The 25,978-nt window shown below is 46.2% G+C and overlaps 1 protein-coding gene across 5 annotated transcripts; it reads left to right on the top strand.

Moving 5' to 3' along the window:
- The first annotated feature begins 1,346 nt into the window (after positions 1–1,346).
- On the top strand, positions 1,347–18,500 carry Nr4a2 (nuclear receptor subfamily 4 group A member 2). 5 transcript variants are annotated; one of them, XM_036186414.1, is made up of 8 exons: positions 1,347–1,590; positions 12,383–12,504; positions 12,972–13,837; positions 14,600–14,729; positions 15,070–15,233; positions 16,077–16,279; positions 16,605–16,783; positions 16,933–18,500. In XM_036186414.1, the coding sequence occupies exons 3-8, from the start codon at positions 12,974–12,976 to the stop codon at positions 17,187–17,189; spliced, it is 1,797 nt and encodes a 598-aa protein (XP_036042307.1). In that variant the 5' UTR covers positions 1,347–1,590; positions 12,383–12,504; positions 12,972–12,973; the 3' UTR covers positions 17,190–18,500. The 5 variants fall into 5 exon arrangements, with proteins under 5 accessions (XP_036042307.1, XP_036042311.1, XP_036042312.1 ...); XM_036186418.1 differs by having other exon boundaries at positions 15,070–15,158; positions 16,933–18,288; XM_036186416.1 differs by lacking the exon at positions 1,347–1,590 and adding an exon at positions 10,305–10,748.
- The last annotated feature ends 7,478 nt before the right edge of the window (positions 18,501–25,978 follow it).

Raw genomic sequence — 25,978 nt, 5'->3', positions numbered from 1 at the left:
AGCAAGCAAATGAAACAACAGTGGCCACTGTTGCCTCCTCTTAAATAATATCAACACTCCGTTCCTTTATTCAAGCAGTGCTAATATATTCTTTGTGGAAAAACATACGAGTAAAAACTGGTGCAGAAAAGTACAATGAAGACGTAATACTCAAATTTCCTGATCTTTCAACTTCCAGCAGTGATGGGTCACTGCATCACTTTGCCTTGATTTTGGACTAAGAAAGAGTTCTTTAGCCCTTGCAATGTATTGTCCAGCCTCATCACTTTACTGCCCTGCTTAGATCTGCAAATTTTCTATGTATCAGCACTCCAAAAGCCGAGTTCATATGTCTGAGGCATTTGGTTCAGAAAAAACAATGTCTTAGAGGCCATAAAAATGGCTCAGCCAGCAAAGGCTGATCACAAGGACTGGATGCTTGGCATCACCGTGGTGGAATAGAAGGACACCAGGAAGTTACTTTCCGACCTCCACACCGGGGCCATGGCATATATTTGTGCACACATAGGAGCACACGATATTAATGTAACAATAAAGAATACAGTTTCAATCGACCGATAATTGATAATTCCAACAGAGTAGCTGATCTTCATTTGTATATGGGAACCTTAATGAATAAGACATGCGTCAGGGAGTGTTGTGACAGAGATGCCTGAAGATGAAGATGGCACTGGAAGTCTCTGCAGAAACATTTACCTATAGAGAAAGCCTCTTTAAATGTCAGCCTTGACTGGACTCCCAACTGCCTTAAGACTACAGACTTGTAAGATCACAATAGGCCACACCATCCAGGAAGGCCACAAAGACGCAAAGGACACCTTGGCTGAGATGGTGAGTCCTGGGAAGCAGGCCTGGCTGCTTCTTCCTGGCCCTGGGTACAATCGCTTAACTGCACCTTGGCCTTCCCTTCACAGCCATTTAAGAAGTCAAGTTCTTTATTTTGGTCTTTTATTAACAATGTACTATCCCCAACCCACATGGGACCTGTAGCAGAGGGGGAGTCGGGGCTGAGGAGCGTCGAGATGTTTTTCAAGCAACTTGGGAAGAACTTGGCGCTGAGTTGAGCACCGGGTGTCCAGGTTGGCGCGCGGTCGCCGGCCGGTGGGACGGCCCCCTCGGCCAGGCGGGGAGTGCGGAGGGGGCCGGGCTAGCAGCTCGGAGGCTGGCAGCGGAGGGTCATTGTTTCCCCGGCCGCTCCTCCCCGCCAGTCGGGCGTCACTGGCGGGGCGCCCGGGGCGGGCGGTGGGTTATTTATAGCGCTGGCTGCGCGCGTCACAGAGCCCGGCCAGGCTGACGGGGGCCGCTGACGCGCTTGGCCGCGGGGCCGAGGGCGCGGGGTGCGCGCGGGGCGGCGACAATGGGCGGGAGCGCGCGCCTCCCCTGGCCGCGGGCGGGCCGCTCTCCGGCCCCCGCCCTCGCTCGCCTCCGCGCCCCTCGGCGGGGGTGGCTGGCGGGCCTCTGCCCCGGGACTCCCGCTCGGCGGTCCGCGCTCCTCGCCGCGCGCCCGGACTGCACGACGAGCTGGAAGCCGGCTGCGCGACCACTCTGCGCCCCGGGACGCGGCGACCTGGGGCCGGGAGCGCCGGGCAGGTAATGTTTCCTGGACCGGGCTGGGGGCTCGGGGAGGGCCCGAGGTGGCAGCCCTGCCCGGACTCCTGTCCCCGCGCTGTCCCGCGCCGGTGCAGGGATCCGAGGTGGGTGTGGAGCGTCAGAGCGGGAGAGAAACTTTCGGTGTGACCAGCCCCAACAGGCTCCTCCCGAGAGGAGGACATGGGCACCAAGTCGCCCGCCTCCTTAGCCCCTCCCCGGCCACTCCTTCCCCTCGTCTCCCCCTTACCGATGCCCGGGACCCCCACCAGCTGGTTCCCATCCTGGCCCTCCCAAGCCCACTGTCGCGCTGGCAAGGACTTTTAGGGACTTGTGGGCCGCGGAGGCCAACCCTGAGCCCTGCCCTTCCGGCTGCTCTGCAGCCCCCTCGCACGTGGCAGGCAGGCAGGCTGGCTGAGAACTTGCTGTGCCTTCTAGGAAATTGCAATCGATTTGTAATGCACTTTCGCTAATTGGGAGTTCAAAATTAAACTTTAATAAAGCATTTGTGTCGTCTCATCTAATTGTGAAAGCTTCCATTCGTCCTAGTAGATAGACTCTTAAAGTCTCAAGTTAATGGCGCTAAGCTAGATTTCCCCCCAAGTACAATTCTGTCAGCCTTCCTTGGCGCAGCTGGATTTCTGTAAGGTACAGATGTTGCTAATGGCAGCTTAAGCACGGATGGGCAGATAACATACGGAATGCAACATGTTGCCATATGGTTCCTTTAGCCTTTCACCTCTAGGGATATCAATCATATATATTCTGGGAGGAACCTAATGACTCTCTGAACAGCAAAATGAATTACCTGGTACAATTTATATCCCTTGACCTGATGCGTTATAACAACAGGAAGATAGCATCGCCCAATTGCTGTAGTATAAATTGAGTTACAGAGCTACATTTCAAATTCTATATCAACCATTGGTAGTTTGAGGGGCCCCGGTCACATCATTCTGGCTGTGAAATCTGTTTCTGCATTCCCTCCTCCCTCCACCCTCTTCTACCTCTAGACATGCAAAACTGATAAAGTTTAACCAAACTGGTATTGGAAATTGACACTCTGCCTAATAGGTGAGGTGTGGAGAAGTGGAAAATACAGCTTCCAGAGTTAGTTACAGTTAGCATTCTTCAAGAGCATCACACTTTAAAGCCAGAAAATCAAACGACTCCGAGGAAATACGGTTTCAGGGTAACTCCTAAATCTAGGTACTTATTTGAAATTCTTCAACTAAAACAAACAAAATCCTACTGCAACTCTGAAGAGAAACAGTTCTAAGAAGTAATGAACTGTAAGAAAACCAAGTAGAACTTTTTATGCAAACCAGTTCCTGCACCCCATTCCCTCTCTCTGTGTCTTAATCCAAGTCATGATTGTGGAGCTAATGACTTTTTTCTCCCAAGTTGTCAGCATCTACATACTGAAGTCACCGCCTAGGTCCTACTGGAATGACTTAGTAATATTTCATAGTAGATTTTTAAATCTCCCGGTGACTAATAAAATATTGTACTTGCCTTTAATCTTGGATTATAAACATGATTGTGTTTTTACCAGAGTCCATATTTTTGACTCACAAATGCAGATCACAATGGAAGGTAAGCAATGACCTAAGGCCACAAATTAAAATATCATTCAAATTTTAATTTTATGTTTACTTTTATATGAAAGGATATCTTAAAGCTAGGTACTTAATATCTAGGGTTTTCTTTTTGCATTCAACAATATGTAAAAAAGTAGTTCATGGGAGCTGATAGACTAGTAAATACATAAATGGACATGAGTGGTCTAAAATGTATTTACTTTTGATTTTATACTTTTTCAGAAAATGTAACATTTTGAAAGTTTATACATCATGTCCTCTTAGGGTCATTTGGAAAGGACAAGATGACCCCCACCCCACACACACACCCGCACACACATCTTGTAATGGCTGATGGTTTATTAACTAGTGCTTGAATAAGTTCAGACATTCTGATTATTATACCTAACATCTTTTTGCATAGCTACATAGCGGGGGGGGGGGGGGGGGGGGGGGGGGGGGTAAGGGAGGGGGAAGCTTATGCAGAACAAATTAGGATATGGCTAGCTTATGGCATGTTTCTTTGCTGGGGCTGTTTTGTGTAATCTTTTAATCGCTGAGGTTTTAGTGCGCTCTGCAGCACCAGTACTCTTAGGAGTTTACACTCAGATCAGTAGTGAGCTTGTCAATAATGACTCCATCTTCGTGACCTGTGAGTTGACAGTGACTGTGTCCTTTAATCAGTCACACTGAACCTGCCTTATAAAGTTGTTATTGTCATGGGTAGATACTGCAACCGTTTGTCAAGGCCTGTGATTATTAAAGTGTCCCTCCTTCCAATCCAGGCCAAAAGGCCTGCTGGGCTTCATTTCAGAGTTCAAGCAAGATCTCCAGCAACACTGTTTGCTCTCTCCAGTTGTATCATTACGTGTCCATTTCATGAATAATTGCAGGCACCTTTGCAGATTCGAACTTACATGGTTTTTTTGTATACTTACATGGCAACAGACCTAAGATGTGTACCTTACAGCATCATTTCATTTTAAATGAACATTTGCTAGATGTGCACTGTTCCTCTAAATAATGTGGCTGGCTGCCAAGGAGAACACCAGGACTAGAAAGTACTAGAACTGCTACTGTCCACTAGGAAATCACTTCGTATTTTTTCAGTGTTGCCCTGCCATGTTGTTAATCTGAGAATTTGTTTTAACAGAAAAAAAATTGAAAACATGCTTGTGTTGGCCAAGGTATTTCTGTGTTTCTGTTTCCTGTAGACATAGGCCTTTATCTCGTGCAGGCATGTTTATTCCAGCTGAACAACAACAAAAAAGGACTTACAACTAGGTGTATTCCCCATACTAAGTGACTTTAACTGTGATATGATCCTACCTGCTTTTCTTTTTTCTTTTTACTCACAAACACACTTGTTATCTTTATGTACACTGTTGATGGTTTCCTCAAGGTGGTGTGGAACCAGTTATGAAAAGGCATTAGGCTTCTAGTAAAACTTCCTTCAGCTAAGTGGGGGTGTGAGTCACCAGGAAAGAGTGTGGACCCATTGCACTTGAATTTGCTTTTCAAATTCAAAACTCATGTTGCATTAGAAACTTGTTTCTCTCTTTTATGAGCATTTCACTAAGAAAAAAAAAATAATAATAAAGTATCTGTCTGTACTATTACCCCAGCCAAGCAAGAGCAGTCTCTTATTCCCATCGATATGCAGCTTTGTTTTTATATGGGTTGGCATGAGTGCCAAACAAATAGCACATAAAAAACTGACTTGGGTTGCCCTTACTTTGACTGAAGATTGACAGGAGCTCTTTAATAATTAATCTTGTTCTCTTTCATGTTCTGTATTCAGATATTGAAATACAGTATTTTTATACATTTATAAGATTGTGTTTGCATTTATTTAATTTATGTTTCTTTTTTTAAGGCATGTAGCCTTGAATGTTTGTTCTCCTTTTTTTTCCACATCATTACTCTGGTACTGCTTGATGTAACTTGATTAGCTCCCTCCCCAGTCATGATTGGTAATTAAAATAGGCATTAAAATTAGTCACTTAGCAATTTTGCTGTTCAATTGGCAATTAAATTACTTAATTGCAATTAAAGTCCTAATTTTAATTGGCAAAATGATAGATGTAGATTTAAGATAATATGTATAAATACTTTAATAAGTGTCTATATAAGGATTACTTAATTACTCAACTTCAAGTTTATGCTGTTAACTTTAGAACTTTTAAGTGAGCAATGAAATTTATATTACATCTATTCAAAGGATATGGTAATTAGATTTATTACTTATCAGTATAAGGGTCCTTATGATAAGTTACTTTTGTAGTGTTCAAATTGTAAGCTTGATAATTGAAAATTATGTTAAGGGGAAGGGCATATATGTCTTTGTCTGAATTTATCAATACCTTATTTTCTTTTTCATTAAATTAAGAGGTTCTCTACCAATTAGATTGAGGGAAAAAGTAAAATGTGGTTATTTTATCACTAAATGTAGAACAAAAACTAGAAAATGCCGCCTGTGATTTACATATAACTTTTGCAAAGTGTATATATTTATCTGTTTAAAGAAATATTGTCTAAAACTGTTAGAATAACTAATGTCATTGGCTCTTGTTAGAATTTCAGATGTCTTTTATAGTAATATATAACTTTATTCTCAGGATCTCTAAATGTGTTTAGGACATTGTACATTTTAATGTCTTCCATGCTTACTGAAATAAGCAAATAAATTCTAAAACAAAATAATCCTTTCTAGTAGAAGAGAATTTTTTCATAAGAAAATATTAAGTCATTAATATAAAAGCAAGTATTAGAAGAACACTGCAAGCCAAGTATTAAGAAAAAATAACCAAAGATTTTTATTATGTAAAGTAGTTTTTGAGTGGCATGAGGTTTTACCATATGTTCAGTTTTATGATTTTAATTTATAAGTAGAAGCTTCTAGAAAAAATGCTGTTTACTTCTGTGCATCTTTGCACATTTTCTAGAATTGAGTTCTGAATTAAAGTAAGACATTTTAGAAATCAATGGTCTTCGGTGAAAACCAGGCTGAGTAAAATTGAATACAAGCTGCATCTATCCAGAATGTGACTGTCAAAGAAGCCACTGACTCCTCCTCTAGGTATCCTGCAGGAAAGGTGCAGTTTGGCTGATTCATAGCCCGTTAATGCAAATGAAACAGCAAAAGCAAAACAATAAAACATCGCCAGCACTAATTTTTTTCTTTTGAGCAACAGACGTCTTAAAGTGAAATTTCCTTCTTCTGTCACTGCTCTAAGACTGCCTACCGAAGGGCAGCAAAGACTGTAGCTACAAGTCTGTGCCAACATCATGTAAAATAAATCCCACTGTAATGCCCATAAGTTTCTATACCTACCATATTTTAAAGAAATCTCATGAAGTTGCCTCAACTCTGACAGCCTAACAGGTACTTCTATTTCATTGCATCTGCATTGTGAGGTCTCTGAATTCATTTGGGGAGAACACTGAAATCAGTCCCCAGAGGCCTCTTCCCCATGCATTAAAATAGAAAATCCTATGGGATTACATTTATGTTTGCTCTCTAAATTATACCAAAAGCTCAGTTTTATTAAGTATAATCTGCTTAGCCATGCATAAAATAAAATACTTAGGTTTAGATGTGAGTTTATGGGCATTTACACTGATTTTCAATGAAAACATTTTTCTACACACGGGCAAATACATTCTGCTTAGTATGTGTTAGTATCCTAAAAGCTAATATAACACTTTCATCAGTGCTTTTTGAGGTCACATCATTATATTTATTCATAACAATAACTTATGTAAGGGGGAGCTACTGTGGATAGCACAAACTTTTTGCTTCCATTATTTTAAATTATTAAGAAAATAGACCTTTATTGTTGGGAAACTTTATACATTTAAACATGGCAATAATTTAAAGTTACATCAGACTCTGGATTCAGAAAAAAAAAAACATTGTCATTTTAATTGAGTTATAAAATACTTTATTTGAAATATTTATGTGTAAGAATGCAGAAGGGTTGCAGCCATATAAATGCAGAATTTCAGTTCCTTTTAGCCTAAAGCATCGTTTTAACATTTTCTGAAAGGTTGTTCAATTCTACATTTTGATTCCATTATATGTGTAATTAAACCTCTATGCACAAAAGCATTCTCTTATGTACTAGCAAATATACCCACAGGAATTCTCTCCTAAACTATAATTTATTTAAACATGTAATCATAGGATTTTAAAACATGCTTTCATTTTTCCAAACTATATGCCAATTTGAACTGCTTTGAGATAAAATGGGAGATTTTATTGCCATTTTGGTTTTTTTCCTCTGTGACCTAACAGTGAGTTAAACATGGGCAGGAGGAAATAAAGAAAATCCATTGTGAACCAAATTCCATGTGTTGAACAGTTTCCGTTTGGGGCAAAATAGAAAAAAATAAAAGAGTTGTCATTGTTTATGAATTCCAAACAATATGAACATTTGGGCCTGCAGAAATTTCTCCTGGGGCTTAGTTAGCCTAAGTAGTAAATAGCTAATTGTGTGTGTGTGTGTGTGTGTGCGCGCGCGCGCGCGCGCGCGCGCGCGCGCGCGCTTGTGTGAGAGTGTTTCTGGAACATTGTGGAGTCAGGCCCCCTACTGACAATATCAGTCAATTGCAGACCTTGTCTTTGCTCCTGCAGTTTTATCCCTTCATAATCAAGTGGGAAAAACAGCCGTCTGAGGTTTTGAGCATGGCCCTTGTGTACTTCCCTATCTGTGCACTGGATCCTTACCACTTGGAGCATGTGCGAGCCCTGCCCCAAACTCCAGCTCTAGAATAGTCTCAGCCAAGACTTAGTATAAGCTAGTTTGAGTCTTTCCTAAGTAGTAGTAACATCCCAGGAAGCTGAAGATGAATTTGAAGAGAGGAAAAACTCACACACCGAGGTCTTCACTTTCTCTCATGTACATGTTATCATGGATCTATTCTCACTTATTATTGTATTAAATTGCTATGACCACCACCTTTTGATTTTGGGTATATCACGACTTGAAGCAAAGGCTCTTGTCAGAGAACCATGAACTGCAAGTTGCTAAAGAATAACTCACATTACTGTGCTTGTTCTGTGGTGCTCAATATAAAAACTCCGGGCCCCCTTTACTCTCTCTGGGAGGGCATTTTTCAAAATGTCCCCAGACTCAACTCAACCCAAACTGAGTGGTTTCAATGACTGAGGGAGAGGAGTGTTCAGAAGGTAACACATCTACTTAGCCGCATTTGTGTAGGGAGGGCTGTGGTTACGATCTTAAACTCTTGGTACTCGCTCTCCTGGAACTGTATTAAAAAATAATAACTTCCACCCCAGTGTAGCTAAGCTTGGGTTTCCGACTGTCTGAAAATAGCTGCCGGGAACCTGGCCCACCGCGTGGATCAAGGAAAGCTCCCCCTGACCGCACCCTGCTCCCTCGCGGAAGGGGAAGGGAACCCGGGAGGGCGCCTGTGAGCTGGAGTTGCTGCTATTTTGGGCCCAGCCTGGCCGGTGCGTCAATGCCTGCGCCCCTGCGTCACCGCCACCCCCACCCCCTTCCTTCTCCATTGCTCTCCAAACTCTCACTTTTTCCCTTTCGTTCGCGTGGAATCGCTTCTGCCCACGGGGCGCTGACGCTGCCGAGCTCACACTAATAAGCTGTTCTTCACCCTGCCCCCTCTTACACCCTCCCCCCACTTCCTGGTTTTATTTTATTTTATTTTTTACCCTCGCGCCCACTAGGGCACTGCTGAGCCGTAGCGGCAGCAGCTGGAGAAGCAGCCGCAACATCTGGGGGAAACTTAAGGTGGTCACGTAGGTTTCCCCGAGGCTGATGCACAGTGGAGCCCGCGGCTTGTCTGGGCAGCCGCAGGGCACCCTATGGCAACGCCTCTGCAACCGCAGGATCGCTCCGCACCGAGCCGGCAAAGGCGGAGGTGCAGGCTAGAAATGAGCAACCCCACAACCCTGAGAGTTCCGCGGTGCTCTCCACCGGTGCTAGGATCACCGAGAAGGGGGCCGAGTTGCACAGCGCACAGCCCCCCTCCCCCGGCAGCTTGGGAGCGAGCCAACGCTGCAGAGGAGAGGAGGAGGAGCGCTGTCCTGGGCGGAGAAGGGGACCCTCCAAAGTCGCCCTCCCTCGGCCCCAGCCCCTTCCTGGTCTCAGGAGAAACCCTAGGAAGTCAGCCGCCCCGTTTCGCTGGGGTACTGGGAGAAAGGGCTAGCCCTCCGGAGGAAGGGCGATTCCTTTGCTAGAAAGATCCACGGGCTTGGCGGGCAGATTATCTTGCAGAGCACAGCGGGAGGCGACTCTGAGGACCACGGTGGCAGGACACGCTCGCACAGCCCACGGGGACCCTGGGCTCAGGCGATGGGCACACACTCTCCATTCCCCCCTCCCGCCCCCCCGAGACGCCGCACGGCCCACCACCGCCTCGGGTTCCACTCCCTTTGCCGCTTTTCCCACCATGCTTTCTTCTTGGTTGCCGGTACGACAGCCCTTGCGTTTCTGAAACCTGTGAGAAGGGACAGGACGGGCTTGGTGGGCACAGCGAAATGTCAACGCAGTTAAGAGTTGACCGAAGGGATGGATCAGATCACCTTCCTGCTGGAGGCGCACCTGTTGCCGACTCTTTGATGCATTGTCTGCAAAAGAAAAGCAGGCAACAGTTCACTCCTATTCGTGGGTCCTCGAAGGCCTGCCTCAATGTCTACCTTCTGTTCCTCCACACCCCTTTAAGCATTAATAGCTTTTTAGTTGCAGGGAAGAGGGGGCAAGAAAAAATGGGCCCTATCTCCTTATCTCTAGAAGGAGGGTGGAAGACTGAGATAGAAAAAGGAAGGAGGGGATTCACGGACTAGCGAAATCCCATCTGACGCCCAAGCCCTTGGAGAGCTGCGAGTCACGGGACATCTGTCTGCACTTCCGCTAAGGACTGTGTGGAGGATGACGCTGGGAAGCAACAAGGCACACCTCTGCCCGTGCGGCCCAGGTGCCAGCTACCTGGCCCACGCCAGCGTTCTTTTCCGTTCAAGCTTTTGTTGCATCCTCCCCACGTATGAGGACTCAGGGCCTGGGGGCAGGTGAAGCGTAGCATCACCGCAGGTTTCACGGACCTGGGTTGCAGAAGTCACACTTCTTTCGGAAAAAAAACAAAAAACAAAAAGCAAAAAAACCAAACCACTTAAGTGGGCTACCAAGGTGAACGGAGAACCGTTCCCACCTTAAAATCAGCCTCAGTCGTGACGTCAGGTCGGAAATATACCAAAGCGAGCGCGGGCCAGGAGTCCGGGGAGCGCGGCAGCGCGGCGATTGGACCGCCGGCCGCTGACGCGCGCTGACGCGCGCAGACTTTAGGTGCATGTTGGCAGCGGCAGCCCGAGCCACATAAACAAAGGCACATTGGCGGCCAGGGCCAGTCCGCCCCGTGGCTCTGCACAGCTCCGCGTCCCTCTCGCCTGCCCAGCCGGCTGCCTGCCTCTTCTCCCGCCGGGCTGGCGGCGTGTGGCTCCCCCGCGCCCGGATCCCGCAGCACCCACCCCGGCGGACCCCGGAGCCCCGGCTCCCGAAAGGAACTGCACTTCGGCGGAGTTGAATGAATGAAGAGAGCAGAGAAGTGAGTAGGTGCGGCGGTGCCGCCGGTGGTCTCGCGTCCTCCGGGTCTCCGAGTACCGGGAACAGGTTCTCTGCAAGTGGGCGCCAGAGACGCGGAGCGCGAAGGGGCTGGATGGTGGGGGGGGGAGCGCGGGGAGACTGGCGAGTGGGCGCGCGCGGCTCAGCCGAGCCTTTGCTGGAACTTGGGCTGGAGCGTTTTAAGGGGAGTTGGCTGCCGGCAGAGCCTTCCAGGCTTCTCATTGGTGGATGTGGAAGGGGGACTCCCACAGTTTTAGGAGATGCGGGCTTGCTTGCGGAGATGTGCGCAAAGTTTGCTCTTGGTGTGAAATTGATTGTGGCTTGTTGGAGACTCCAGATCTCATGAACATGTGGGAAACAGTCCGGGAGAGAAAGTTTATGCGTTGCTTGGGAACAGTGTCGCTCAGCTCGCCCGCGTGCGGATGTTTCCCGGGTATCGTCGTGTAAGGGTGGTGTCGTAGAGTGTCCTGTTGCTAAGTTGCCTGAAATTTCTGGTTTTGATAAATGCTGTCCTTGGGTAGTGTGCCAGAGTGTGTGCGTGAGGTAAAGAGTGCAGTTATAAAACCGTGACACTGCTAGGGGTTAATATCCAGCACAGACGTATTTCCAAGGGCGGCGGCGATGGGGGGGAAATCAAGAGTCCTTTTTCTATTTTTTTTCCTGGTTAACCTTCTCCACTCCTTGAAGCAAGATCATGGAAGAAGGGAGAGAGGGAGCAGAAGGAGCGGGTGTTGGGTTTCTTTATCTTTATTAACAAGTCTGTCTATGCTCTAGAATGCCTTGCCAAGTGGGAACGTCTGAAAATTGCTAGGACACAAGAATGCCTTGTCCCAGCAAGTAGGCAGCCTGTGGAAAACATTGTGGAGAAGGTGTTTAGCTTGCTGTGCTTCTAACTTTGGTGCCAATATTATATACGTAATATCTCCTTCCCTCTGCAGTTGACCCAAGATACTTCTGGTAAAGTAGAGTTCTCTCTCATCACCTCTGGGCCACTAAAGGTGTTGAAAATCCAGTTCTCTGGAGGAACAGCAGTTCACTTGTACCCTAACCCCCAGTGCTGGGTCAAAAGCAATTACAAAAGCTGTACACTTGCGTCCAAATTGGCTTCTTGGTTGTCCAGGCCTTGCTAACATTTTCTAAGGGTGGGATTGCTTTTTTTTTTTTTTTTCACTGTATATTCTTGAGGTCTACTAACTTTCTTTTCCTTTCTAAGAGGAGAGTCCGTTTGGCTACAAGAAAAATACCTAAGAGAAGGCTTCCACCTGTGCTTTCTCTCTAGCTCAGTCTTCTCAGTCGGGGTTGAAATAAAGTAGAATGGAAATGACCCTTCCAATCTGTAGCAAAAGGGCCAATTCATTATATTGTTAAGTATCATGTAGGCTCATGGGATCACTTCCCTCCAGGATGCTTTCTCTACGGGGATTTACATTGGGAGATGAGTGGTGTTATCTGTTGTTTAGCCACGTCTTTGCACGTCCTTAATTTAAGCTACAGTTTGCTAAAATCTTCACACTCATTCCCAAGGAGGCACGGAAGGGGGCCTGCCTGTGAGACTGCCTCTGCCCAGCCAAATCTCGGTGGGAAAACATCCTCAAACTTCCTGTGTCTGCATTTCAGGGAGATCTGACGGGCTGGATTCCCAATTGCTTTTTTAAAAAATCTTGGAAACTTTGTCCTTCGTTGAATTACGACACTGTCCACCTTTAATTTCCTCGAAAACTCCAATAACTCGGCTGAAGGTTAGTGAACTTTTTCTTTCATTACCTTTTTCCCGAGTTCCCCCATATCCAGAAACACAGGGCAACAGGATTTTCTTAGGCCCGCCCTGTGCCTCATGGTCAGGGAGAACAAGTTTCTCATTGTGCAATTCAACTTCATGTCTAGACCACGGGTTCTAGAAATCCTGTCGACCCTGAGCTTCAACGGAGAGGCTCATCCTTCTGGCCGTGGGAAGGGGGTGGAGCGGGGGAGCATTTGGAAATATCCGGGAGTGTAGACCCTCAACCGCTTTCCAGCTCTGGGTCGTTTGGGGATCATCAGCCCTTTCCTTTCTTCACTGCTGCTCCGACCTCTTTGGCCCTTCCCCTCACACCCCTACCCTCTCTCTGACGCCGCGGGCTGCCGGTGTAGCTCCAGGTGTACCTGAGCCCGGAAGAAAGTGTTCAGTTGACCAGGCTGAGTGTATATCACCCTGTTTCATTTCCAGCCATGCCTTGTGTTCAGGCGCAGTATGGGTCCTCGCCTCAAGGAGCCAGCCCCGCTTCTCAGAGCTACAGTTACCACTCTTCGGGAGAATACAGCTCCGATTTCTTAACTCCAGAGTTTGTCAAGTTTAGCATGGACCTCACCAACACTGAAATCACTGCCACCACTTCTCTCCCCAGCTTCAGTACCTTTATGGACAACTACAGCACAGGCTACGACGTCAAGCCACCTTGCTTGTACCAAATGCCCCTGTCCGGACAGCAGTCCTCCATTAAGGTAGAAGACATTCAGATGCACAACTACCAGCAGCACAGCCACCTGCCCCCTCAGTCCGAGGAGATGATGCCACACTCCGGGTCGGTTTATTACAAGCCCTCCTCACCCCCGACACCCAGCACCCCGGGCTTCCAGGTGCAGCACAGCCCTATGTGGGACGACCCGGGGTCTCTTCACAACTTCCACCAGAACTACGTGGCCACTACGCACATGATCGAGCAGAGGAAGACACCTGTCTCCCGCCTTTCGCTCTTCTCCTTTAAACAGTCGCCCCCGGGCACTCCTGTGTCTAGCTGCCAGATGCGCTTCGACGGGCCTCTGCACGTCCCCATGAACGCGGAGCCCGCGGGCAGCCACCACGTAGTGGATGGGCAGACCTTCGCCGTGCCCAACCCCATTCGCAAGCCGGCATCCATGGGCTTCCCGGGCTTGCAGATCGGCCACGCGTCTCAGTTGCTTGACTCGCAGGTGCCCTCTCCGCCGTCCCGGGGCTCTCCCTCCAACGAGGGTCTGTGCGCTGTGTGCGGCGACAACGCGGCCTGTCAGCACTACGGTGTTCGCACTTGTGAGGGCTGCAAAGGTTTCTTTAAGGTGAGCAAGACTGGGCGGAGGTGGCAGGTAGCGACGACCTTGTACCTGAGACCCAGGAGTGTCCCCTAGCCTTCTGGTAGGCAGCCCAGCCCTAGGTCCCTGAAACTACCCACGGGCTGCGGAAGGGGCTTCGGGGTGTCTAAGGAAAGAAATGAGCAAGGGCGGGAGAGTAAGGGTTTCAGCGCCCCCCTCTTCGCCCTACAGCAACCTGCGGCCCCGGCGGGCTCCCGCCCGAAATTGCTGGAGCTAGAGTTGGAAGAGGGTTATTTGCATGTGTTAGGCTCTGTCTTCCTTGTTCAGATTGAAATTGGTTAGGACAGAGAACCGTGTCTGAGCTAAACCAAGTGGAACAGAATTCCCTATGGTCAAATTAAGTGATCTCTTTATTTCGCCATCCTGATTGAATAATCTTATCATTTTAAATAGAGAAGGTCTCCAAGGAATGTAAATAATATGAATGCCCACGGATTTGTATTTACTGAGCGTCTCCTGCTCCTTCTCCTGGCATATAAAACACAGCAAGGAGCGGCAAGGTTAGCTCAAATGTTAACGCTATCAATTTTCTTCTGGTAAATGCCCTGGGGGAGGAAAAGGAAAGGAAATAGGAAGAAAAGAACAAGAAGAAAAATTTTTTTAAAGGAGTAGTGTTTGTGTTTGTAGGGAAGGGACCCAGACCCAAGCCATTAAAAAAAAAGTCTCCGGTTTACTGGTCTTTGAATTAAAAAAATAATAATTTTTGGCCTACATTCTTTCCCTCTGCAGCGCACGGTGCAAAAAAACGCGAAATACGTGTGTTTAGCAAATAAAAACTGCCCAGTGGACAAGCGCCGCCGAAATCGTTGTCAGTACTGTCGATTTCAGAAGTGCCTGGCTGTTGGGATGGTTAAAGAAGGTAGGTTGGGGCAAACCCTTGAAAGACCACCCCACCAGCTGCTTGTGGACCCTGGTCCCTGCCTCCTCCTCCCCACACACTCCAGGATCCCACTGCCTAACAGCCCAGCCTTCTCTAAAGAAAGGCACCGGGCCCTCTTGATCTTCGACCCAATTGGAGGAAGGTATAAAATACCTTCCCTCCTTTTTTTCTTTAATGCTTCTCATTAGTAAAGTCTTTATGAAGAAGAGGAACCCTGGGCCACCAGGTCTGGGGCCCACTGCCGCTTCCGGGGAGAGCCCTGAGAGGCAGCTGAGTCTGGGCTCAAGGGAACAATGTTAACCCGGCTGCTCCTTTACAGTGGTTCGCACCGACAGTTTAAAAGGCCGGAGAGGTCGTTTACCCTCGAAGCCGAAGAGCCCACAGGATCCCTCTCCCCCCTCACCTCCGGTGAGTCTGATCAGTGCCCTCGTCAGAGCCCATGTCGACTCCAACCCGGCTATGACCAGCCTGGACTATTCCAGGGTAAGAAGCTAGTGGGGGTTATCATGTGAACAAATGAACAAATGGCAGGACCCTCTCCCTACAATCAGCTTAAGGCCCCAGACTCCAGGGTAAAGGAGGCAAACCAGGATATAAGCTTCATAGCTCGGGGCAGGGCTCCAGGACACAGAGAGGTGATAGTGTAGACCTGAGCACAGGCAGAGTGGATGAATCTTTGTGAACCTCTGTTGCCTACCATTCCCTCTACCTGAGGTCTGAAAGGCAAAACCCAGATTGAGACTATGCCTAACCTTCCTTCCCAGATCTACTTTATGCGAAGTTCTAGGATGCCGCCCCCTTCCCCCCAATGAAGAATCGGACTTGCTTGGGGCCAGGGAATGAGAAGAGGATGGAAGGAATAATAACTGGCGGAGGGGGTTGTCTCGGGGTCAGGGTGCAATTCCTTTTACTCCAGTGGTGAAAATGTGCAGACTTTGGTCGGTCGGAGGGAGTGTGGGCAAACCTAGTAACGACTGCAATATTATTAAGCTTTGCAAAGGGCGCCTCCGCTCAAGACCCACTCTGGGATTAGCATGAATACTACCGTGTCAATTGTTTTGTGGAGATAAGACTGAACGTTTCCCAGGGCTGGATGGCACTGTATTTAGTCTGTATGGAAATGGTAATTTACATATTTAAAGCAGCGACCTCATAGCACCGTCCCTAATTGAATTAATTGCCCCGGAACATCTAATTTCCTTACTGGTCAGAGAGAGGTTTAATTGTTATAAAAACCTGGCTCCCCTACTAGAAACGGGGTTAGCAATTTCACGGGTTATATATTTTAGAGAACCTCATTAAGTGCTTTTTAAAATGAAATTCCAGTTCCAGGCAAACCCTGACTATCAGATGAGTGGAGATGACACCCAACATATACAGCAATTCTACGATCTCCTGACTGGCTCCATGGAGATCATCAGAGGTTGGGCAGAGAAGATCCCGGGCTTTGCTGACCTGCCCAAAGCTGATCAAGATCTGCTTTTTGAATCAGCTTTCTTAGAATTATTTGTTCTGCGATTAGCTTACAGGTAATGAGGGAGGCCTGGAGAGGAATGAAGAAGTAAAGGAAAGGGAGAGGGGAAAAAAAAGGCTTGGGGGGAGGGGCAAGATTTTATAAAAGGTGGGGAAGGGAAGGAGTGAGCCCAGAAGCCTTGGATGAATGGAGTGGAGGTGGGATAGAGGAGTTCTTGATTGTTATGAAATTAAACCCTTGCAAGGTCCACTGGTCTACATTTTATTAACTCTTCAGTAATTAGGGGCCTCTTAAATCCCTCATTTATTGCTCTTCAAGTAATTAGTTGTTTAGCTTCTCTCTCTCTCTTTTTTCCCCTCTCTCTTTGGTATTAATTGCAGGTCCAACCCAGTGGAGGGTAAACTCATCTTTTGCAATGGGGTGGTCTTGCACAGGTTGCAATGCGTGCGTGGCTTTGGGGAATGGATTGATTCCATTGTTGAATTCTCCTCCAACTTGCAGAATATGAACATCGACATTTCTGCCTTCTCCTGCATTGCTGCCCTGGCTATGGTCACAGGTCAGTACTGCTGGTGCAGGGCACTTCCCCTTCCGAACTTCCTCTGGTGGGACCGGTCATGGCTTTGCCTAGTCACAGATTCTCCCTCATTCTGCCAGCTGACTAACTCCCTTTGCATTCTTCTTTTGTTCCAATTGCATTTTCTGCAGAGAGACACGGGCTCAAGGAACCTAAGAGAGTGGAAGAACTGCAAAACAAAATTGTAAATTGTCTTAAAGACCACGTGACTTTCAATAATGGGGGCTTGAACCGACCCAACTATCTGTCCAAACTGTTGGGGAAGCTCCCAGAACTCCGTACCCTTTGCACACAGGGGCTCCAGCGCATTTTCTACCTGAAATTGGAAGACTTGGTACCGCCACCAGCAATAATTGACAAACTTTTCCTGGATACCTTACCTTTCTAAGATCTTCTCCCATGCACTTCTAAAGACCTGGAAAGAAAAACTATCCAGAGGGGGCTGGTCATGGGCAGAGAGCTGGCTAAAGTGTTCAGTTCATGTCCTCTCCCTTCTGTAGACCCCTAACCCCATCCCTAAAGTCAACAAACAAACAAACAAACAAACAAACAAACAATTTTCTAACCTACAGGCAGAATCTGAAAGGGCATTTTGGCTCCGGGGCATCCTGGATTTAGAAAACAGACAACACAGTACAGTGGTATAAACTTTTTATTATCAGTTCAAAAATCAGTTTATTGTTCAGAAGAAAGATTGCTAATGTACCGTGGGAAATGTTTGGTCATGCTTGCTTGATACAGTTAAGACAAACATAACACACACACACACACACACACACACACACACACACACACACACCCCTTAAGGGGACCCACATATTTTGCCCTTTAACAAGACTTCAGAGTTTTCTGCTGTAAAGAAAGCTGTAATATATAGTAAAACTCAATGTTGCGTGGATGGCATGAGCTGAGGAAGGCAGAGGCTTGTAAATTTATCCAATGCAGTTTGGCTTTTTAAATTATTTTGTGCCTATTTATGAATAAATATTACAAATTCTAAAAAGTAAGTGTGTTTGCAAAAAAAAAAAAAAGAAAATAACTACATAAAAAGGGACAAGCATGTGATTCTAGGTTGAAGATGTTATAGGCACTTGCTATTTCAGTAATGTCTATATTATATAAATAGTATTTCAGACACTATGTAGTCTGTTAGATTTTATAAAGATTGGTAGTTATCTGAGCTTAAACATTTTCTCAATTGTATAATAGGTGGGCACAAGTATCAATACATTGGAAAATCCTGACAAAGGGGACACATAGTGTTTGTAACACCGTCCAACATTCCTTGTTTGTAAGTGTTGTATGTACCGTTGATGTTGATAAAAGAAAGTTTATATCTTGATTATTTTGTTGTCTAAAGCTAAACAGAACTTGCATGCAGCAGCTTTTGACTGTTTCCAGAGTGCTTATAATATACATAACTCCCTGGAAATTACTGAGCACTTTGAATTTTTTTGTTTTTGTTTTTTTTACGTCTAAAATTGTCAGTTAATATATTATTTTATGTTTGAGTAAGAATTTTAATATTGCCATATTCTGTAGTATTTTTCTTTGTATATTTCTAGTACGGCACATGAGATGAGTCACTGCCTTTTTTCTATGGTGTATGACAGTTAGAGACGCTGATTTTTTTTCCTGATAAGTTCTTTCTTTGAGAAAGACAATTTTAATGTTTACAACAATAAACCACGTAAATGAACAGAACTTTGTCTTATTTCTGGGTCAGGAAAAAAAATGATGACCGAACAACACATGTAGGAAAGAGGCGAAAGCGGAGATTGATTTGGGGTAGGTCACTTACATGACATCTGACTTCCAGAGTGACAGCCTGAATCCATTGTGGCAAAAGGAAGGGTGTAAGTGAACTAATTATCTAGAGAATTCAGTGCAACATTTTTCCTTAGGTGGACTTTTGCAGTCTGGTGACCTACATTTATCAGACTGAATTTAGATGATCTTACTCTTGTAAGTTTTGAGTGAGTACAGATTTCAAAAGGCAAGCTTAGGAGATCCAAAAGCTTCTAAACTTTTCTAAGGTTCGGGATCTTTCAAAGTTCTTGTGGACAGCCTTTAGGAAGTTGGTGCTTGAGACTCAGAAGGGCCACACCGATTTGAAAAGTCTTATACTTTATCTTTGCCTTTTCAGTTCCTGCACATGCTGGTCTGAGTGTAGGAGGTAGAGCTCAGGGTCTCTGGCCCTCCCAGTCCTGAGTCAGCTTTCCTGGTTGAAAACATTTCTTACTTGATCCCCCTGCCTTGGTGGGTGGTGATGAGGTGTAATCTGCATTTTTAGATTGAAGATTCCACCCTTTAAGTATTTCAGATTAAAAAAAAAAATCCTTGTTGGCCCTCTGATTTGATTTAAGTAAGATGAGGCTCAAACGTTTCACCCTACACCAACTTTCCATGGAAGGAAGGGAACTGTGTTGGGTTGAGCTGGCTCTCAGCCACCTATCCTTGGGCAGATGGTAGCCTAGTTGTGCCCTAGAAAAAGAGCCACAAGATGGGCTGATCACGGTAGCTGACCCTGGCTAATTACAGATGGCCTCTAGGTCACCAACATTTACAAAAGTTATTGTTTTAAAAATGGATTGTCATAAAAGTGCACCGCTGCCAGAGCCGTCAGCCTCCTGCCTCTCCCCCCCCCAAAAAAAAACAAAACAAAACCAAAAAACAATTGTTTTGTGGCTGACATTTTGAGACAAGGAAAGTCCCCTGTGGTAGTTTAAAATTATTTTTACTTGGTGGATTTCTCTCCAAGCAACCAAGGGAGTAAAGGGGGACCGTGACATAGGATATCAAACAATAAGGAAACGTCCAATTTCCCAGTAATATATATCAGACCAGATATTTCATTTTATCTTCACATCTTATTTTGAGTCAAAGCCACAAACTCTTAAGCAGATAGAATGAGCTCGCCTCAGAGCTCTTCTCCCAGGTGTGGGGACCCTGAGATAATTACATTCCACCACAGAATCCCAGAGAGTTGATCCCAAGAAACAACCCTAAGGCTGATTTTCCCTTAAGGAAGCCTCCGGGCATCATCGGAGGCCAATTGGGGGCATCTGGGATAGTGAGCTTCTGAATTAAGAGCGAAAGGGGAACCATGTTCTCCCGCTGTCCAGATTGCACCTTCTGTACTAGGTTATGATTCCTAATTCGCCTCTAGTAAGATTTCTGCGTCACAGTAGTATTCCAACTCTGAGCTCACATTGGCCTATAATCTCTTCCTCTTCCAAGTCTTCAAAGGTTCTTGTTGCCTAGAACTCTTTCCATCTTAGGTTTTCTTTCTAGGAATAAAGTCGAGGAAGACCCACAGACTCTCTACATTGTCAAAACAAAGTGTAGGGAACTTCTTCAGGAGGAGGTCTAACTTTATAAGGAGGACTTCCTATTATTCATCTCTGCTCCTCAATGACCCTTGAGTTTCATTTATGGAGTGCCATTTCAGCAATGGAAAATACATGGTCATTGTTCCACTGTAATGGCCAGTGTCTCAAGTCTGAGAAAAGGTCTGTTTTAAAATCTTCGCGGTCTAAGTCCCACGTTGAGAGGCTGCCCAGAACGCTCTGGCTTTTTTGGAGAGATGGCCTTAATTAAGCAAGAACAGTGTTCTCTGGCTTCCGTCTTTTTGGGTGTCCTGCCCTTTCTTGCTCAGACTTTTGGCTTTCTGAAATGAGTCAGAGGGCGCTTAGGAGGCGCGCGCAGGTGTGTGTGTGTGTGTGTGTGTGTGTGTGTGTGTGTGTGTGTGTGTGTGTGTGGTGTATGTATTGAATTGCTGGTCATGATTCTAAACATGGTCCAGAGTCATAGTATCAAGCCACACCCACGGCAAAGATCTGGCCTTCAGTACTTCTTTCTTGTACCAGGCTGGACTTTATCCCTAGAGGGCTTGGGGATCCTCTCTCCTAGAAGTACCAGCTGTAAGTCTATGGGCCGCTAATCTGTGTACAGGGGGTCCAAGGAAGACACAGATTTTCCTGACAATTTAAGAAAGTCACTTGAAGGTTTAATTTCACGTTCTGTGAACAATCTATTGGCTTTTCGGGTGTCATTTCTCACATATTCATTTATCTAATGATCTTTTAAGCCAGAACGTCCCCAGTGAAGAAATACTTTAAGATACAAAGAGGGGTGCACAGGTGCCCTCCAATTCCGTAGTAATATTTTGACCACAAAGTTTTCCTGTATGGGATGTATTTCCATCTCCCCAGACCCTATAATGGGTAGTAATACCAGAGCACTCCCAAGGAAGCATGCCGTGCACCTTCCAGCCGTCAGCTCCCGCCGTGGCTTAGCTGTACACACGCGCCCGTTTCCTTTTTTATCCACCGAGCGGCAGCGCCCGGGCGGGTCTCACCTCCCTTGGTGGGATAGGTGTCTGTTTATTTGCTTCTGAGCCCAAGGCAAGAAAGGAGACAGGTTCCCCTAAGGTGAAGGGCATAGTGGGGCATCCTAGCCGGTAGGTTCAAAACTTTCTGCCAGTGTCGTTTTAACGGTTGAACGCAGGTCTGGGGATGAGTGTCTTTTAATGTCGCTTCTTCCGAAGGGGGCTTCAAGGTCTGACTGCTCCCTCCTCCCCTTGTCCCGGGTATGGGAGAATTTGAACTCTTGCTTTCTAGGTGCTCCAGGGAGTTTCTCAGCAACCCAAACTTTTCCGGCACCCGCGGACCGGGAGACGACTCAGTTTTGTAACCTCACTTCGAAGCTTCTCTGGTGGGGGCTTCCAGCAGTCGGTTGATTAGTCCCCGCTCCTCTCAGATCTCAGCCATGACTCAAATATGAGCATCTGGCTGCTAGACACTGAAAGAGTCTGCTTTTGACCGAACTGCGGCGGGAGCAATCACGTTTTGCAGAGGTGAATGGAGTCGATGCGGGCTGACTATATTGGTAAAGCAGACTAAGAATTCCAAAGAGGTTATCATTTAAAAAATTAATTCGTTTTTTAATACTAAAGATACACACGTAAATCCGTTTTTAATTTTTTTTTTATTAGAATTCAAAGTTGAATGGTGGTGATGTAAAGTAATTTTCCGGTGAAATGTTCCCCAAGCTGGGGCCACGAGTTCTTTCCTGTGAGACCGAGCCTTTCCTTAGGAAAAGTCCGACTTTTTTTGGAGGGGCTTCCAGGAAGCGGTGGGCACTCAGGAGAGCGGTGCCTCACCCCATGGCTGCCCTAGGAGCAGAGGTGCGCCTGGGTCCCCAGTTGGCAAGTGCGCTTTGGGCCCTGCGCGCAAGGCTACTAGGGGAAACCCGGCTTTGTCCGCTCACTCCCTTTTAGTACGCCGCGCTGTTTAGTAGGTCCCCTTCTTGGCTAGTGACGTCCAGGCCCTAGTACGACTGGACAGGACCTGTGTCTGAGTTACCCCCTGCCCTCCCAACCCTCCCGAAGAAGGTAGATTCGCAAACATTCCTGCTTTGCCCCGTTTTGGCGACTGGTTTGTTTCGGAACGTTGCATCAGGAGACTACTGCTGAGAATCATGGACAATCTGGGGCAGTTTCTCTGTTTCCTCCAGGTCCCTCCCCGCTTTCCCAGATGTTCCTAGGTCTTTCTCAGCTGTGCTACTCCCACACAAGGCCGAGGTCGCCAGAGGCTCTGGAATCACCTCATGGCTAGGTCGGATGCGTTAGGACATGAGGCCCGGGGTCGTACACACTAGGCGCTTTCTCCATGTGCCCAGATCTGACAGGGTCAGTTTCTGGTGTCCCGCAGCTTCCCGGCGTCCCCTCAAAACTCCCTAGAGAGGACGTTTTGCAAGTGATCCGGACTCATACAGGGGCGTGGTTGGGAAAGTTGCCGGCATCCCCACGATGCAGGGCATGTTGTACACCTATGCGCACACCCCGAGGCAACAACGCAACAACGCGCGCGCGTCCGCGACCCCCTTTCGGGTCCCCTTACATCAGGCGATAGGAGTCTAAAGCCATCGTGCCAGAGTGAGGGACTAGTCTGGTGGCAGGGTCGGGGCAGTGCCTGGAGGTGCTTCCGGGCCGCCCCGGGGAAGGCCTTCTGTGTACCGGACATCTTCAGGGAAGGAGGTCGTCAGGGGCGATCCAGCCCTGTTCTTGTCTAGCTTGGCTAGGACCTGCCTTTGCTGGAACCCGACAGCTTTCTGCAAGTGCTGGCACCCATGGGAGGTCCTCGTACCTTCCCTCCGCTGGTCTTTCACCGTTCTTCCTTATTTCCATTTAAACGTGTGTTTAGGGAGAGTAGGATTTCCACGCCACGTTCAACTTGTTTTGGCAGACGTAGTGCAAATATAGGCTTCTGCCTGAGACTTCCGGCGGCAGAGGGTGGGTGGTGGGTGAGAACTTTGCAACAAAGGGAGGAACTTCCAGAGGGACTGAGCCTGTTGAGACTTCCTGGCTCTGGAAGCTTAAAGGAGAGGATTGTATTGACAACCTCAAGTTAAATTGGAATTTTGGTTAGAGTATGAAATTAGGAGAAAAAGGACTCTTTATCACTAAGCAGTAGGTAAGACAGAGTTTTTGCAACAAGACCCTTGAATGACTGGGGTTTGCAAAGTTATAACTTGCTATCAGGAATTTCTCCCCAGAGAAATGAACGAGTAAAGATTAAGAGTGCTTTCACAAGATAAGAACTATAGGAAGTCTATGTACTGATTGCTGTAACTTTTCTTGGGACATAATATCAAATAATTTATAAGAGTAGGTCTTAGTTAAAAGGTTTTTGGCTATTGTTAATGAACTAGACTGGGTGGTGTGATGGTGCTGTGTGTGAAGCAACCAGTTCCTCATTCAACAGACCCCAGCATCTCCTTATCCTCTCACCCACTACATGCTTGAAGCCATTTAACTGGGCATTATCCAGGACGAAAGGCAGGGAACACAGGTAGACAGCTACCCTCTTGGCTTTTCAATAGCTTTTCCCTACAAAGAGAATGACCAGCAGAGAGGGCTCAGCCCAGTCAAACTAGAGTCTTGCAGAAGGAAGGAAGCAGAAGCCTTCCTTTGTGGGAAATGAGTAGCAATATGGATGGATGATGACAAACCGCACTGCAATGGGGACTGAGGAGCTGGAAGAGGAAATTTACAGGATATGTTTAATCAGAGTGTAGAGTTAGTTGAAGGCAAGCAGAGATGAGAAGTCTGCCATGTCCTAGATGCACAGGATGCTGGGCACCAACAGTAATGGCAATGAGTTCAGAGAAAAAGAGAGAGAAAAGAGAGTGGATGACCAAGACCGTGTAAGAAAGGTATTGGGATGAGATGGGGGTGGGTGGCTAGGATGGCTTTAGTAGTAATAGTGGGAGACTGTGTGGTGCTGAGGATAGGATGCCTTGGGATAATGGAAATCACTCAGGTGCTTCAAGTTTTGTGACAAGAGACTTAAAAAGAACAAGACCATTGTCATGGAAAGTTACATCCTATGTCATCACATTGTAGCTTAAGGTTGTTTCCTCAGAGGGACTGATATCTCCAGCAGGGGTGATGTGGACTCCTTCAATACTGGGGCCATTGGCAAATCAGAATGAGATAGCAGACAGAGGTCTTACTCCACAGTTTAAAGTTCATCCATTATAGTAACATCTACCACATGTGAAAATCAGATCCCATTTGATATAATCCTCTGAACCCTAAACCATGAGGGTAGCATTATTTTAATCTTACAGACGATGAGAAGAATATTGCACAATAACTCATTGCACAAAGACCTGGAATTATCACACGTTTAATTCAGAGTGAAAATGTACATTTTTAGTGGCCTGATTTAGCACAGTCTGAGAAGGATTAAGACCTTCCCATTGCTTCTGCAGACACTGGGTAAGAATTTCTCATGTGTGAACTTGAGAGACTATTGTTTCAAGTGTATTTAGAACACTGCCATGAAGTCCAAGTGGGGTAGCCACAGCAACACAACGCTTTTGTTTCTGAAATTTCTTTCATTTTGAGGTTAGCTCTTACCATGTAGCTCAGGCTGACCTTGAACTCATGATCCTCCCACCTCAGCCTGCTGGGATCACAGCATGTGCCATCATGCCCAGCTTCTTGCTGACATTTTAAATAGGGCATGATTTTCATTGCTTTTCACAATAAAGGAGTTTATAGTTGTCTACTTTGGTACCCAAGAAGATAGTGAAATGATGGCTGCACACTTTTATGTCACCGAGAAAGTCACTACACTTAGGAAAGATAAAAAGTGTTTTCCTTCCTTAAGATGTCTGGATTCTGCTGTATTTACCATTTGATTTCCACCCAACTTCTGAGCTTTCTGTCAGGAAGACCACAGAGCATGGTGGAAAGTTCGTTTGTGGTAGTTCCAGTTCTGAGCAGGCCATTTAGCAACACCCAAAACCTGGCTCTGCATGCATTCTCTACTCTTTCCTCTACTTCTGTGTCTTCAATCTACAGTGCTCAAGTGTTACATTTTTTTTAAAGCTGCTCTCGCAGTCTACCGAATGGTATAAATAGATGTTGTTTAGAGAGTTGAGCAGAAAGTAATATTTCTTCAGGAGACTCTCTGCATCTAGCTTGGTGTGGTCAAAGGGTAGCGAAAATAGCCTTATTATATTTCAAAATTTATTAGAATATATACACTGGCAAACAAAATATGGTGGATTTAGGTCAGCTGTTTGCTTATACAATAGATTTTGTTCAGCTTTGACATTTAATTTAAGCTTCAGTTATCTGAGGGCTGGGAATAGGATAAGCATGTTCTGCATGTGTTCCGCTTCTTGTTTCATAAAACTCACTTGTCTGCAGTTATTCAGAAATAATTCATGATCAGAGGCTTAGGGACAAGGAAGCCTTGTGACATGCTCTGAAATAATTCTGAAAAGTTGAATTATGGAGACCCTAAGAGACATTTTTATTTTTGAGAAATAAAGATAGCTAGCTACATTTGCTTTCTTTTGCTTTGTTATCATCTCTGCACACTGAATTGATTCGGCTAAATACACGCTTCCAGAGATCCATAATGAGTACATCCAATACCAGGGCTTTGTGCAGTGGCCCTGCTCTGAGCAGTGCTGGGCAGTAGTTGCAACATGGGCTACATGTGTGGAAACAATATCACAAACATTTGACACATCCATGACTTATTTTTAATATATCTGAGAAAAATAAAGTCTGCTGCTATAAAATCTACACTTGCAGATGTGTTAGCCCTAAATAACCTTTAAAATTGGCCATGGTGTGGTGGGAGATGTTGGTAT

This window comes from Onychomys torridus, chromosome 4, assembly GCF_903995425.1.
Source record: "Onychomys torridus chromosome 4, mOncTor1.1, whole genome shotgun sequence".
NCBI classification, from domain to species: domain Eukaryota; kingdom Metazoa; phylum Chordata; class Mammalia; order Rodentia; family Cricetidae; genus Onychomys; species Onychomys torridus.
This window is presented reverse-complemented; position numbering and strand designations above follow the sequence as displayed.

Coding starts and splice junctions, on each gene's coding strand:
- Nr4a2 (XM_036186414.1), top strand. CDS start 12,974: ATGCCTTGTGTTCAGGCGCAGTATGGGTCCTCGCCTCAAGGAGCCAGC. Junction 13,838..14,599: donor GCTGCAAAGGTTTCTTTAAG/GTGAGCAAGACT, acceptor TTCCCTCTGCAG/CGCACGGTGCAAAAAAACGC. Junction 16,784..16,932: donor TGCCCTGGCTATGGTCACAG/GTCAGTACTGCT, acceptor CATTTTCTGCAG/AGAGACACGGGCTCAAGGAA.